The 12,374-nt window shown below is 38.2% G+C and overlaps 1 protein-coding gene across 1 annotated transcript in view; it reads right to left on the reverse strand.

Annotated features, from left to right (window-relative positions):
- Positions 1-4,096: 4,096 nt before the first annotated feature.
- The window catches only part of LOC122129116 (collagen alpha-1(XI) chain-like), a 57,479-nt gene continuing 49,201 nt past the window's right edge, over positions 4,097-12,374 (reverse strand). Inside the window, exons 53-63 of the mRNA XM_042704158.1 lie at positions 12,267-12,320; positions 12,108-12,161; positions 10,735-10,842; positions 10,222-10,275; positions 9,904-9,939; positions 9,481-9,534; positions 9,062-9,323; positions 8,289-8,401; positions 5,684-5,752; positions 5,138-5,371; positions 4,097-4,933 (exon numbers count right to left, since the gene is read on the reverse strand). Of these exons, the coding sequence (XP_042560092.1) occupies positions 4,787-4,933; positions 5,138-5,371; positions 5,684-5,752; positions 8,289-8,401; positions 9,062-9,323; positions 9,481-9,534; positions 9,904-9,939; positions 10,222-10,275; positions 10,735-10,842; positions 12,108-12,161; positions 12,267-12,320 (1,185 nt within the window). The 3' untranslated portion in view covers positions 4,097-4,786. The remainder of the gene's footprint in view (positions 4,934-5,137; positions 5,372-5,683; positions 5,753-8,288; positions 8,402-9,061; positions 9,324-9,480; positions 9,535-9,903; positions 9,940-10,221; positions 10,276-10,734; positions 10,843-12,107; positions 12,162-12,266; positions 12,321-12,374) is intronic.

Consider the following 12,374-nt stretch of genomic DNA (forward strand, 5'->3'; position numbering starts at 1 on the left):
TCCATGTTTCAGAAAAAGGGACTCTCTACGTTAAGCAGTTGCATATCTCTCCAAACATAGCCTCATTTGCTTTCCCCCCCAAATACCCTCTCCAATATGCAAACACTTTAGCCTATACAGGACAAATGTAACCATTCCCCACTAACCTGCCAAGGTACGTCACAATGCCCTTAGCGAACTCACACCTCACAAGATTTACTCTAAGGACAGGCAAGTGAAGAAAGTTTTCTAAAATCTGTGCAGAACTTTACTGTCTTGTCTGCTTCAACTAAAATACTGTAGGCACCATCCTCACTTGGACGGCACCAATACAATGCAAAGTACAATACAAAGTACAGTGGTTGCTAACCAAATAAATATACGTGCAATAGGAAGAAGATATGCAGGTCAGGTCAAGAGGTCAAGTTTTCATCTTGTGATGTGTGGTCATGTGATCTTGTGATTCTTTTGTTTGTGTTGTGTGAGATGATGAAAGGAAGAGGCTAATGGGGTTTATGGCTGTTAATGCTTAGGTTAAGTCAAGAGGTCATGGGTGATGTTTCTCAGGAATGAGCAGTTGGTGACTCTTGAAAATGTGTTTTAGAAAACTTAACGCATGCCTGTTGCAGCACATAAGAGTCAATATGGTGTTTTAATTAAATTGAAGTTCAAATGAACTCTAAATTCATTTTGGTGGACGGTCTGTAGTCTCGAGGCACATCTAGTGGTTCATCTTTGTGATGATTTGTGGCATATGGATGTGTACAAATGTCGCACCCTGAGTGAAACAGAGTGTTATGGTTGCTGAGGTACTCACCAAGGACGATTACTGTAGTTGTATTATTTTTTTATTGGTGGTTTCGAAAAATTAAAATACATTTTACATTCCATTTCCTCACACTTGAAATGTGCAAAGGAATCACACAACTCGTCCATCTCCACATACCATAACACTCTCAGAGAAACGAAAACCAGAGCCAAAAACAAACCAGAACAGGGAAGACGGCAATAATAGACGTGAGTCAAAGGGTGAGTATCCGCAGCAAGATTAGGGAGGTTGAGCCAGCAGATTCAGATGACTATCTAAAAATATCAAATCGAATTATTTTCAGATTTATTCAGATTTGAAACCCAATGTGAGAATGTGCCATTTGTTATGTTTCATTATATTACATTTTTGTTGTTCATCTCACACTTTGTAGAAATTTGATCGATGTAGTTTAGAATATATGACCACCAGACATCACCATGAAGTTAACTGGCAGAGTCAGAACACTCTCCAGTTCTATTGAAATCAAGGGAAGAGTCACTACACCTTCTAGATACGTCACCCGAGGCTTGATGTACACGCACCTGTATTTAAAATCTACAGCTATGTTGTGTGTGATACTGAACATATAGACTGGTGCAAAGTAAAACTCAGTCTATTCATTTTGGTCAATATTCCATTGGATTTTAACTTGGTTGCTTCAGACTACGGTAGAGGCGAAACTACTGAGCATCTATCCAGTTTATATTAGAAGTGACTGCATGAAGATATAGCTCGACTAAAATAGTTCACAGAGGTCAATAAACATAACAGGAATTAGAGATTGCTGTCCTTGTAAATGAAAGAGTCATGAGTTTTGTCTAACTGGCTAACAGTCGTATTTGAGTGATATACAATATACTGTTTCAGAATTTTGGGAGTTTTGGAAAAGTGAGGAGTCTGGGAGTCTGAACACAACAGGGAGCTGAGCATCTATCACAAGGATAAAGGTCTAAGCCACTTTCAGCTTTACATGAAGCTGGATGAAGCAAATCCCAATGTGTCTTATTTTTTAACATCAATGATTGCTTTTACACTGATCCACAATGCATATCAAGAATCTGACAATGAGCCTGATCAGAATGACATTTCTTCAGGTAACCATCTCAGTCAAAATGACTTACCACATTCAAATGACAGATGAAACGGATGGCAAGAGCTGGGTTGAAATCTCAGTATTCCGTTCAATAGTAAACTTATTAGTAAATCATGGCCACGCATACAGATACAGAAAAGCCATGTTTCAACACACAAAGGCATATGATTATAAAAAAGATTTTACATTTCTCTAACAGAATAGTAATAGTAAAACAAGTTAGCCCATGGCTTGGTTGAATTTCCTATTGTGACGTGTTCTGTAGAATGTCAAAGAAATTTTGATATTTGCACACCAATTAAGTAGTTCCAGTTTTTGGACCGTATGGCACTCACATATCATAAGTCTATAAATTGACCAAGTCATTTTTCACCTTGAGAACCTTCTAGTGCCATGAACTTCTTTTATTTAGCAGCTGTTTTTTAGACTATGCCAAGGATGTGATTTAGAAATTCCAGGAATTGATAACAAACATGCTTCCCATGACAAGGATTATTTACTGGGGCCTTTTATTCACAGCCCTCCAACAGCCTCATGTATCTTGGAGCGTCTTCTACACTTCCGTCCCCCTTATGCACCCACTTGTAGTCTTGCCTCTTTCAGTAAAACGGTGTATCCACAAATTGTCTGTTAAAATCTACAGGGCTTCATCATTTTTTGAAAAACAAAACCCCTGTTGGGTGGCTCAAATGCTCTCTTAATTTGTTTACTGCAAGTTCTCTCTTTTAAAAGGACAATATACTGCCTGTAGCTTTGTAGTTGGAGAAGCCAGTATTTCAGTTTAGCATGTTTCCTCAATCTCTGATGACATGTTCAATTTATGATTTAGTACAGTAAATGTATTACATAATGGTCCTTTAAACAAATAAGAACACATAATTAATTGTGAACAGATTTGTTTTTATTTTATATCCAAAACTGAATGCAGCATCTTAAGTGAACAGAAAAGTTACCAAAATTATGACAAATCACGTGAGGCTCATTTGGCACGCTGTTTTTAAAAAGTTCCACACAGACAAGGCAGAAACACTTGTTCTAATCTGATGATGTTTTGTATGTTTAATGTAATGCTTTGTTACTCTCTTTTTCTTTCCCAAACTCTACTTGGACACTAAGTCTGCACTGGCCTTTTCTTTCTCTTTTTCTTTTCCCCAAAGGAGGGACTTTCATATACTGCACCGCTAAACCAAACGAAATGTCCGCTGCAATACACCAAAGTCTGTTGACGCAGTGATGTACCCTACCAGTTGCAGCTCTAATTCAATGGAGAAAACCTGCCAGGGCTTTGAATAATCAACAAAATACATGTGGCAACTTGCTGTAGTTACTGTTGTAAAAGCATAAAAATCACACATTCCTAACACCTCTAATCCTAGGAAAGTAAAAAATGTAACTACCCATAGTCAAAAAAAGTTTTAACACATGAAATGTGGTATACCATAGTTTCACTTTGGAAGTGGAAAAGTGGGAAAATTGTGCTAAACTCAGTTTTGGGTGACCTTCACTACAGGTAAACTAGATGCTGACTCAAGGGATTGTGTCACACAATTGATCTATTTCAGTTTTGAGATTGTACCCCTTAGAGAAATCATGTGATAGCTTACCTGTGTGACAACATCCCATGGCTCTGTTGAGTTTCGACTTCTCAACTGTTTTGATCTGTTTTGTGCCTCTGCTCTTTTGGGTTTCTGTGCTGCTGTTCTTACCAATTGGCTGGCTGGCTGGTCTGCCTGTGGGCATTGTCAGGTTCTGTAGTTAGCGCAGCTAGGTAAGAATTTATGATAATGTATTTTCATTTATTAGGTTATGCATGTGCTTTTCTTTGGTTTTGTTTTGAACCTTGGGTCACCCGGAGGTCATCTAGCGACAGTCCTGACACTTTGAACTGGAATTATCATTCACTTGGTCTGGTAAATTGGCTTTGGATTTTCACATAAAACTGTTCCTTGGTCTGAGGGCTGGGCAGCCACCTTCCCTTTATTTCTTTATTGCATACTAGCTCAAGCCCAGCCCAGGTTTTTTAATAATTGGGATCACTCAGCTGCACACAGAAGCTTTTACTGTGGCTGTCCTTGCCTGAAAGTCTTTTTGTGAAAACATTTAAAGCCCTGGTTGGCTAGAGGTGAGACTCCAGTGCTCAGTAACATCAAATCTGATAGTTCAACGCTTACTACTCTATCCATTCCATTCATTTAAAAGTCATTATGGCATTGTTCACAATCACATTTTAATAATTATGCACTTTTCATCACAAAATATTTCATTTTCTATGTCATCAGATGACATAGATCATGATTAACAAATAACTTTGTAGATTAATTATGGCCAATCCTACATATATGAATTAATTTCTAGCCGAATGTATCCAATATTTACAAAAGACTTTTTGTAAAAAGAGATTAATTGGCTTTGGGCCAATGGAAAATGGTTTTTCCATGGCTATTACAAACATCCATATGACAAATATATGTCAAAACAAAAACCATGCAGTCTAAAATCTCCTTCACAAAACAGTATTGCAAAAAAAAAAAAAAAAAAAACACATTTGTCAAAAGCACATTCAATAGCACCTTCTACACATAGATTACCTACCAAAAAAATTAGGGAGAAAGGCTTGAGAACAAAAGTGAAGGGATTTTGAGGGTTTCCGATGTGTATCAATTGTCCGTTGCTCTTTGAAATGATGGTCCTCCATCACCCTTTCTTTAAGTTGCCCTACAAGGGCAATGAACTTCCCACATAAAAAACTACAATAAAAAAAAAATTATAAAAATAATAAAAACAATAAAAATAATACATCAGCACACTCTCTCCACCGGTTTCCTCAAGACAAGCCATACATGTGGTCAAGGTGGCAGTGGTTTGTCTTCCTGTACAGCATTGTGAGAATGACATGATACTCTTTAGCCAAAGAAACAGACAGGCCCCACTTCAAACCCAAATCGCTGGTTAGCATCCCCAAAGTCATTCAGCATGATGTCGATAATTGGTAGTTGGTCAATTCGTGGGGTGTTGATCTCCATTACCGTCTTGGAGAAGCCTTGTCTCAGCTGAAAGAGAAATGTTGTGCATCAATATCTTCCAATAGCACAGGTAAGGTTTGGTAAGTTAAGGTCATGTGATACTGTAGTATCGATGTCATATTGTTTGGTGTCAGTATGGATGTCGTATTGTTTGGTGTCAGTATGGATGTCATATTGTTTGGTGTCAGTAGGGATGTCGTATTGTAAGGTGTATGTCTTATGTAAGATTACCGAGCAGCCATCTGAGAGGGTCTTGATGAAGGGGTTGTTGTCATAGGACATCTCTTCATCATTGGAGCCAAGGAAGCGGAGAGCCTTGTCATAGCTATCAGTTTTAGCATCATACCATGCGACTGACTGATGGCACATGTAAGTAAAGTTCTGTCGGGCAGATGCACTGAGAAGTTTTAGGAATGTCATCTGAACCGTGTTTATGGGGTTCTCCATCACATCCACATAGGACAGCTAGGGAATGTGAAAGGACAGAAATTAGATGCTTTATATTTCCAGTATGCATCAAAGTATACTTAAGTGTACTTTATAAGTATACTTGTAAATATTCAAGATTTCTGGGCATGTTTGAGACTGTCACTAATATTAACGTAAATAGTAATGTCTAGTAATTTCATAATAATTTAATGATGAATTCAATCAGCAGGTTTTTCTGCCACCCACCCATTGGGCGCAGCTCAAATAAAAAATACCATTGAAAAGACGATAGGCATTTTCACACCTGTAACACTACATGTTCATCACGTTCAATTCACATATGCTTACAATTTTTCCACGCTTAAATTCGCTGAACCATGACCCTGGAGATTCTTTTGGCCATGAAGAAATTCTAGCCTGTTTCAGAAACAGAAACATTCACATGGGACATTAATGAACATCACACACACATATATATAATGCATATTTAACATACCCTTGTGCATATATACCTTATACCACAGCTGTGTTGAATTCCTAATTGTGCTGTGTTCCTTAAAATGTCAATTAAAATTATGCAATTTGCGCATCTATGAAGATACAGTTATTTCACCATATCACACTTGCATTCAACAACTCGCCAAGTTAATTCACAAATTAATGGAATGACGGATGTACAAAAGAGAAACAAATTGTTTCACCTCTAACACCTCTAACCCATAATAACTCCAGACACTTGGAACCCATACTAACTCCAGACACTTGGAAGTAAAAATCCAATCCAAAAAGAAAATAGTTAGCACATAGAAAGCACAGGTTTAAACAACTGGATTAGTGTGCCAGGAACCTTGTGTGTGTGTGTTGGATTAGACAGAATTCTGCTGTCTTGAGGCCAATGCCGAATGTTACATTAGTGTTAAGAGACTGCACACACACACACACGTACGACCAAAGTTACTAAAAGGTATGGTGTGTCGGGGAGTTGGGAAGTTTGGATGACATGAATGAAGTCCATTGTGTCCCTCGGATACAATGGTAGGGATGACTGGAGGAAATAATAATCAACAAATGCAGAGATCTTCTCTGTTAGAAATCCAATAGCTGCAACAATAGGTGATGTGTCCCTGTATTCCTAGGGGAGAGTATACAAAACTAGGATCACAGGATGTTCAACCAGCAAACCCCCCTCATGTCAGCATTCTGGATTACTATGGATTTGTCTCATTTAAAAAAGCCTTTAGTAACTCTGTGATGTTAGTCTAGAAATGGTGCTAAAGAAAAACCTTGGGTTGTTTTTATTCTTATTTCCCTTACTAACAAAAAAACAATACAATCGCACATTCGGTTCCTCTAACCTGAAGCAGTAACGATTTCTTGACCTTTTTCAATAACAAAATTATAACAATAAGAGAAGAAATTCAGTGTCCTTCCCCTCCATGACCCTATAGCCTTTCCAGGATGCACTATGATGACCTCTGTTACACTGTGACAACCTGGGGCGCTCCTAGAATCTTTCACACCCATTGACCTCCTTGAACTCACTCTAAATCATCAAAGTGCCCACTAGACCCTATCCCCACAAAACTAACCTAACCTGATAATCTGGCTAACTATACGCCCATATCTAACCTCCCTTTCTTGTCAAAATTACTTGAAAAAGTAATAGCAAAGCAACTTTCTTCCTTTCTACATAAAAACAGTATCGAAGACGACTTCCAATTTGGCTTAAGAGCCTATCACAGCACTGAAACGGCCTTAGTCAAAGTTCTGAATTACCTACTTATCGCATCTGATCATGGGTGCACTTCAATACTGGTTTTTCTAGACCTTAATGAGACAAAGACATTCCTCTTTAGTGCGTCCCATAATCATGAATAATGCATCAAAACCTGTCACCTGTCGCAACATTCTTCACTTCTTCTTGCTGGCCATGTTGTTGTGTTTAGCCGGAGTGGACTACAGACAGCACATGTTGTACCGTGAAGGAGTGCCTTTACGGATCTCAGGTACAGCATACGGCGCGTGTTATGGCTGTCAACAGCCAGTTGTGCACTGCTATTGTATCCTGCCATCCTTACTATGCTTGTATATCTAAAATTCCCCATGCACCAAGTCAGCCAACATAACTAAACATATCTCATCACAACTGAACACGTATAATATTCCCAATGTCAATAAAACTAGGCTACACACGGCGTATGTTGTACCATGAAGGAGTGCCTTAATGTGTGTTGTGGCTGTCGCCCGCCAGTTGGGTACTGTTGTGTATCCTGCCACCTTTGCCATCCTAACTAAAATCCGCATGCAACATGTCAGCCAACCTTAACTAAACATAACTCATCAAAACTAAACATAAATAAAATTGCCATGCACCTTGCCAGGTAGACTCTCTCTCTCTCCCTCTCCTTCTATATCATATTGCTAATGCTAATACTGATACTGATAAAGTGGCCATATTACCTACTGTTAATTGCTTACCTAAATGCATCTCCTTATCTGTTTATCAAATTGATGTTTACCAACCATATCTTCTCTCTTATAGTATAGAAAATGTTGATGGATGTGGAAACACTGTTCCTCATCACCATATCCACTAAGTACATTTATGCATATTGGCAGCCGAACTACCAGCCAGCCACTCACTTTCTTCCCCTCCTAGTCTAGACTTTCTTTGCTGTGGGATGCTGCTGTAGTCTCTCCACCCAATCTACTTGTAGAAACCCTCAGTCTATGCCTACTCACCCCACTCCACTGCCATACACTTATTCTACCCCATACTATGTGCTGGCATTTTCCTGCAATGTAAATAAGTGCCACTATCGACATAGTTTTACATAGACATACATACATACCTACATACCAGTACTTGTAGCTCTTAAAAACATGCTTCAAATGGCCGCAGGAGATCACTAATTTATTTCTTATACGCAAACTGTAATACAATTACACTTACCCCTGTGGACTTCCTGTCAGGACTGACGCAAGTTTCACCACCTGCTGTGAAGTTACAGTAGACTTTGAAGGAATCTCCTGTGCATCCCATATTTGGATCAATCCAATATTCACCTATATACAGAAAAAGGTCATCACAGCAAGGGGTTATTGGAAGGTTTAGTTTACAAAACAAGACTGATGTTGCACTCTATATTATGTTATTGAAATAATCAGTTAATAAAATAATAAAATAGATGAACTAAAGGCCAAAGAACTAAATGTTTTATATTAAGATCCATACAAGGAATATCTAACTGTAAAATGGAACTTGCTTGTGTTGTGATAGTTAAAAAACAAACATCCAATTTTGGTTACTAAGTTACTTAAATGGTTTATAACTCTCCCCTCTCTCCTAAACCCTTCTGGTACCATTGGTACTGGATGAGGAACTATTCTTACTATTTCTGATTACACTTGGTACACATACACGGGCAGGCAGTATTGAATACATGAACTACATTCATTCAAACATTATTCCTTAACAGTTTGCCCATAAGCCAGGCTTAAACATTGTCATTGAAATCTATTCTGCAATTCATAATTATGGTTATAGTTATGGTACCATCATTATTGCTTCATGCTAAATAGTATGCCGACAAGTACCCGACATTTAGGCAAAATTCACCTATTTTTGTCACCATACGCACACTCTAATATACAGCTGGCTGTACTAGACTACAGCTTGTTGAAAATTCTGACAATGTTTTTTTTTTTTTTTCTTCAAGATCATACCATCAGGAAAGTCTGGCTGGCTAAGATGCAAGTCTTTACAGGTCCTTCCTGGGTGGTCCTGGGTGCCCAAAGGAAATTTAATGTTCTCGACATTCTGTTTGAGGTTCTTTAGGGATTCAAATACATTCTCCAAGCCCTCCTGCCCCTCTAGACCGTAGTCCGCCATGCCTGCAGCCTCTTCATCCCCCTGAATATCAGAGGATCTTCTTGATTTTCCTGCAGATTGTATGGGTAGGGGCTGGATGACATCTGCAGCAGGACCCTGTTATCAAAAGACACCTAACATTAGAAGCAATCATCACACGGTTTCCAGTGATATAGACAAGTTTATGGTAAAATTGAACATGCGGGTTGGTAAATTAAAGCTTATCCCCACAACCTATTTGCATTAGAAACGTTAGAAAAAAAGTGTTTCTTACAGGAGGACCTGGGGGTCCAATCATGCCTGGCTCTCCCTTCTGGCCACCGGAACCCTGAAAAGAAGCAGTGTGATATCATCCCTTCAGAGAGATAGGTTGGTCCTCATAGCAACTGTATTTCATTAAAAGTTCAAGTTCAAGTATTTTTATTGTCAGATGCACAGATCAACACAGAGTCAGACTGGGCACTGAAATTCTTGTGACAAGACACCGCACAACAACCTAACATAACTTAACATATAAATACTCTGAACATAAACTAAACATATAATAAACATATAATAAACCTATACTAAAGTAGAAAACTAAAAATATGCTAAATATACTAACTATACTAAATATACAAAATAAATATACAGTAGAATATACTAAACATAAAATAAAATGAAATTGTATTGAATAAAATTGAACTGTGTCACTTACGGCTGATCCCTTCGATCCCTTCGATCCCAACGGTCCCTAAAAAAAAAGAAACCGTTGAGTCTTCATTTGAAAGTTAATATCAAGGCTCCATGAATGATAATATAATGCTGCTTTACATAAAAAAATGTGCATGTATAAATAAACAATTACTCTTTCAAAACATGTACTTACACAGTAACTAACACAAAACACTGCACTTTATGTACTTGAATTTAATTGTAACTTAATTCATAATGCAGCATGGTCTCATGTTTGTGTTTATGTGACTGCCTTCACAACATTACTGTATCTGCAATGTTGGAACAGGAAACAACTTACAGGAATACCAGGGGGACCAGGGGGGCCAAGAGGACCAAAACCTCCACCAAGACCCTGTGAAACACATCAATCAATACATTTGTAGTTTGTGTAAAAAACTTCAGTTGCCCCAGATTCACTGAGGATGAACTATGTTAGTTATACCATTTTTGCTATCTGTGTGATAACCTGAGGTAGAGTTGGGACATTAGTGGAAAAATACAGGGCTTTGGTAGTGCTTAATTTGAGCCAGATACTGCTAACAGTAGATTTCTAAATTCTACTCATTTTGTTGAACATGGTGGTGGTGAAATGAAGTGTAAATGTAATTAAAAGTATTTGTATTGGTACTCTGTATTGGTTAATACTCAAAATGGAGTGCTCAGTACTTGACCGCGATCAGTAAAAAGGGGTGTCAGCACACCCTAATTATTGGAACTTGCAGTACAGGTACTGTACTGAGTATTCCTTAGAAGATTATCTTACAATTGCGATAGGTTGTCTGTTTCTTGTGGTGTTGCTATAGTAACTTACAGTCTCTCCCTTTCCTCCACCTGCTCCTTGTGGACCAGGTAACCCACGGTCTCCCTTCTCACCGTGCTCTCCTGGTGGACCAATCAACCCAATCAGACCTGGATGACCCTGGGGCAAGAAATAATTCAGTGTCAGATTTTATTGTGAGACTTGGTACAGGTTAATATAGATTACTATACTGTACATAGAAGAAATATGACTGAAATGACAAACAAACAACCAGGAGTCTGTACTAATAGTATGAATTGTCAACAGCCACAGAGTTTGCCCAGTTTGTGGCTGTATTACACCCTATCCCTCAATTAAAGGTACAGTCTGCAAAAGGTTGTCATTTAAGCTCAACAGGCAATCACATTACACCCATCCCCTTCTGTGCTTCTGACACAACATGTTGATGGGCTGGAAGTTTGTATGGCCCTGCCCATTTTATTGTGTATGGCCCAGTACAAGCCACTTTATTAGTTTCCCATTTACAGAGCTGGAACTGAGTACGAACACAAAATCGCACACACAGAATCGACAGCTAGAGGACTGTGAAGAGCATTTGGCTGAATCTGACAAAAATGTGCTGGATTACAATTGCAGACTGCATCGTTAAGAGTTCCCTCTTGATGCTTTGACACATTACAGCTGCATTGTTGGGCTAGTAGGTTGGTATCAAAGTCTGATTGTTAGTGATATGGTAACAAATTCACTTTTCAAGAACATACTCCTTGGACTGAAACAACGTGAAGTTAAGGCTACGTTCGTTAATGTTTGCTGATAGAAATAGATAACACGTATCTTACTCACTATCTATGCTCTGATCCTGTGTCTCTCCTACATAAAAAGCTAGTGGTCTGTAACATTAAATAAGGCTTTGGGCTCTGTCCACTGTAGTCAGTGGTTATGGGTTTTTGTACTCATTGCTAATCATTGCTAATAATGTAGCACATTTCTGGCTAATATCCATTCACGACAGGCCTTAAAGGGGTGAAAAAGGGATCCCTCCCCAAGCCATGTTTGTCTATAAGCAAAAATGAAAATGAAAATGAAAAACAAAACATTTTTTTTATTTAAGTTTCAATTTAAAGCCGAACAAGACTCCAATCACTAAACTCCCACTGCCATGGAAATGTATAAGCATGATTAATTAATTAATTACAGGTCATCTTAATTTAAAAATAAAAAAATAAAAATTTGGAATGCTACTATGGCTTAAAAAAAATGAATAGGTTTTAATGATCAATATCGTATGAAAATAAGGTGTGTTTTTAAAAGTACTGCTAACTTTGACTTTAAAATGTAATGTGGTATGATATGAACCATACAGGACACACAGACATTACAATATTTGTCAATGCTTTGCATTGATGCTTAAATAAATATTTTACCTTTTCTCCTTTCAAACCTGGGTCACCCCGCAAACCAAGGAGACCAGGTGGGCCCTGGATGGAAAGAAAGGATAGAAATAAGTATGAAATGTGACTAAGAGGTATTAAACAACTTGAAACAATTCTTACAATTTAATCTTTAAGACAGTAACCTCTTACCATAGGTCCTGGGGGCCCATCTTTACCAGAAGTACCAGGGAGTCCTTGTTCACCCTGGAAACGGCACACTTTCATTAAACACAACATCTACGTGAATTCCGGTTAAAC

This window comes from Clupea harengus, unplaced genomic scaffold (genome assembly GCF_900700415.2).
Source record: "Clupea harengus unplaced genomic scaffold, Ch_v2.0.2, whole genome shotgun sequence".
NCBI classification, from domain to species: domain Eukaryota; kingdom Metazoa; phylum Chordata; class Actinopteri; order Clupeiformes; family Clupeidae; genus Clupea; species Clupea harengus.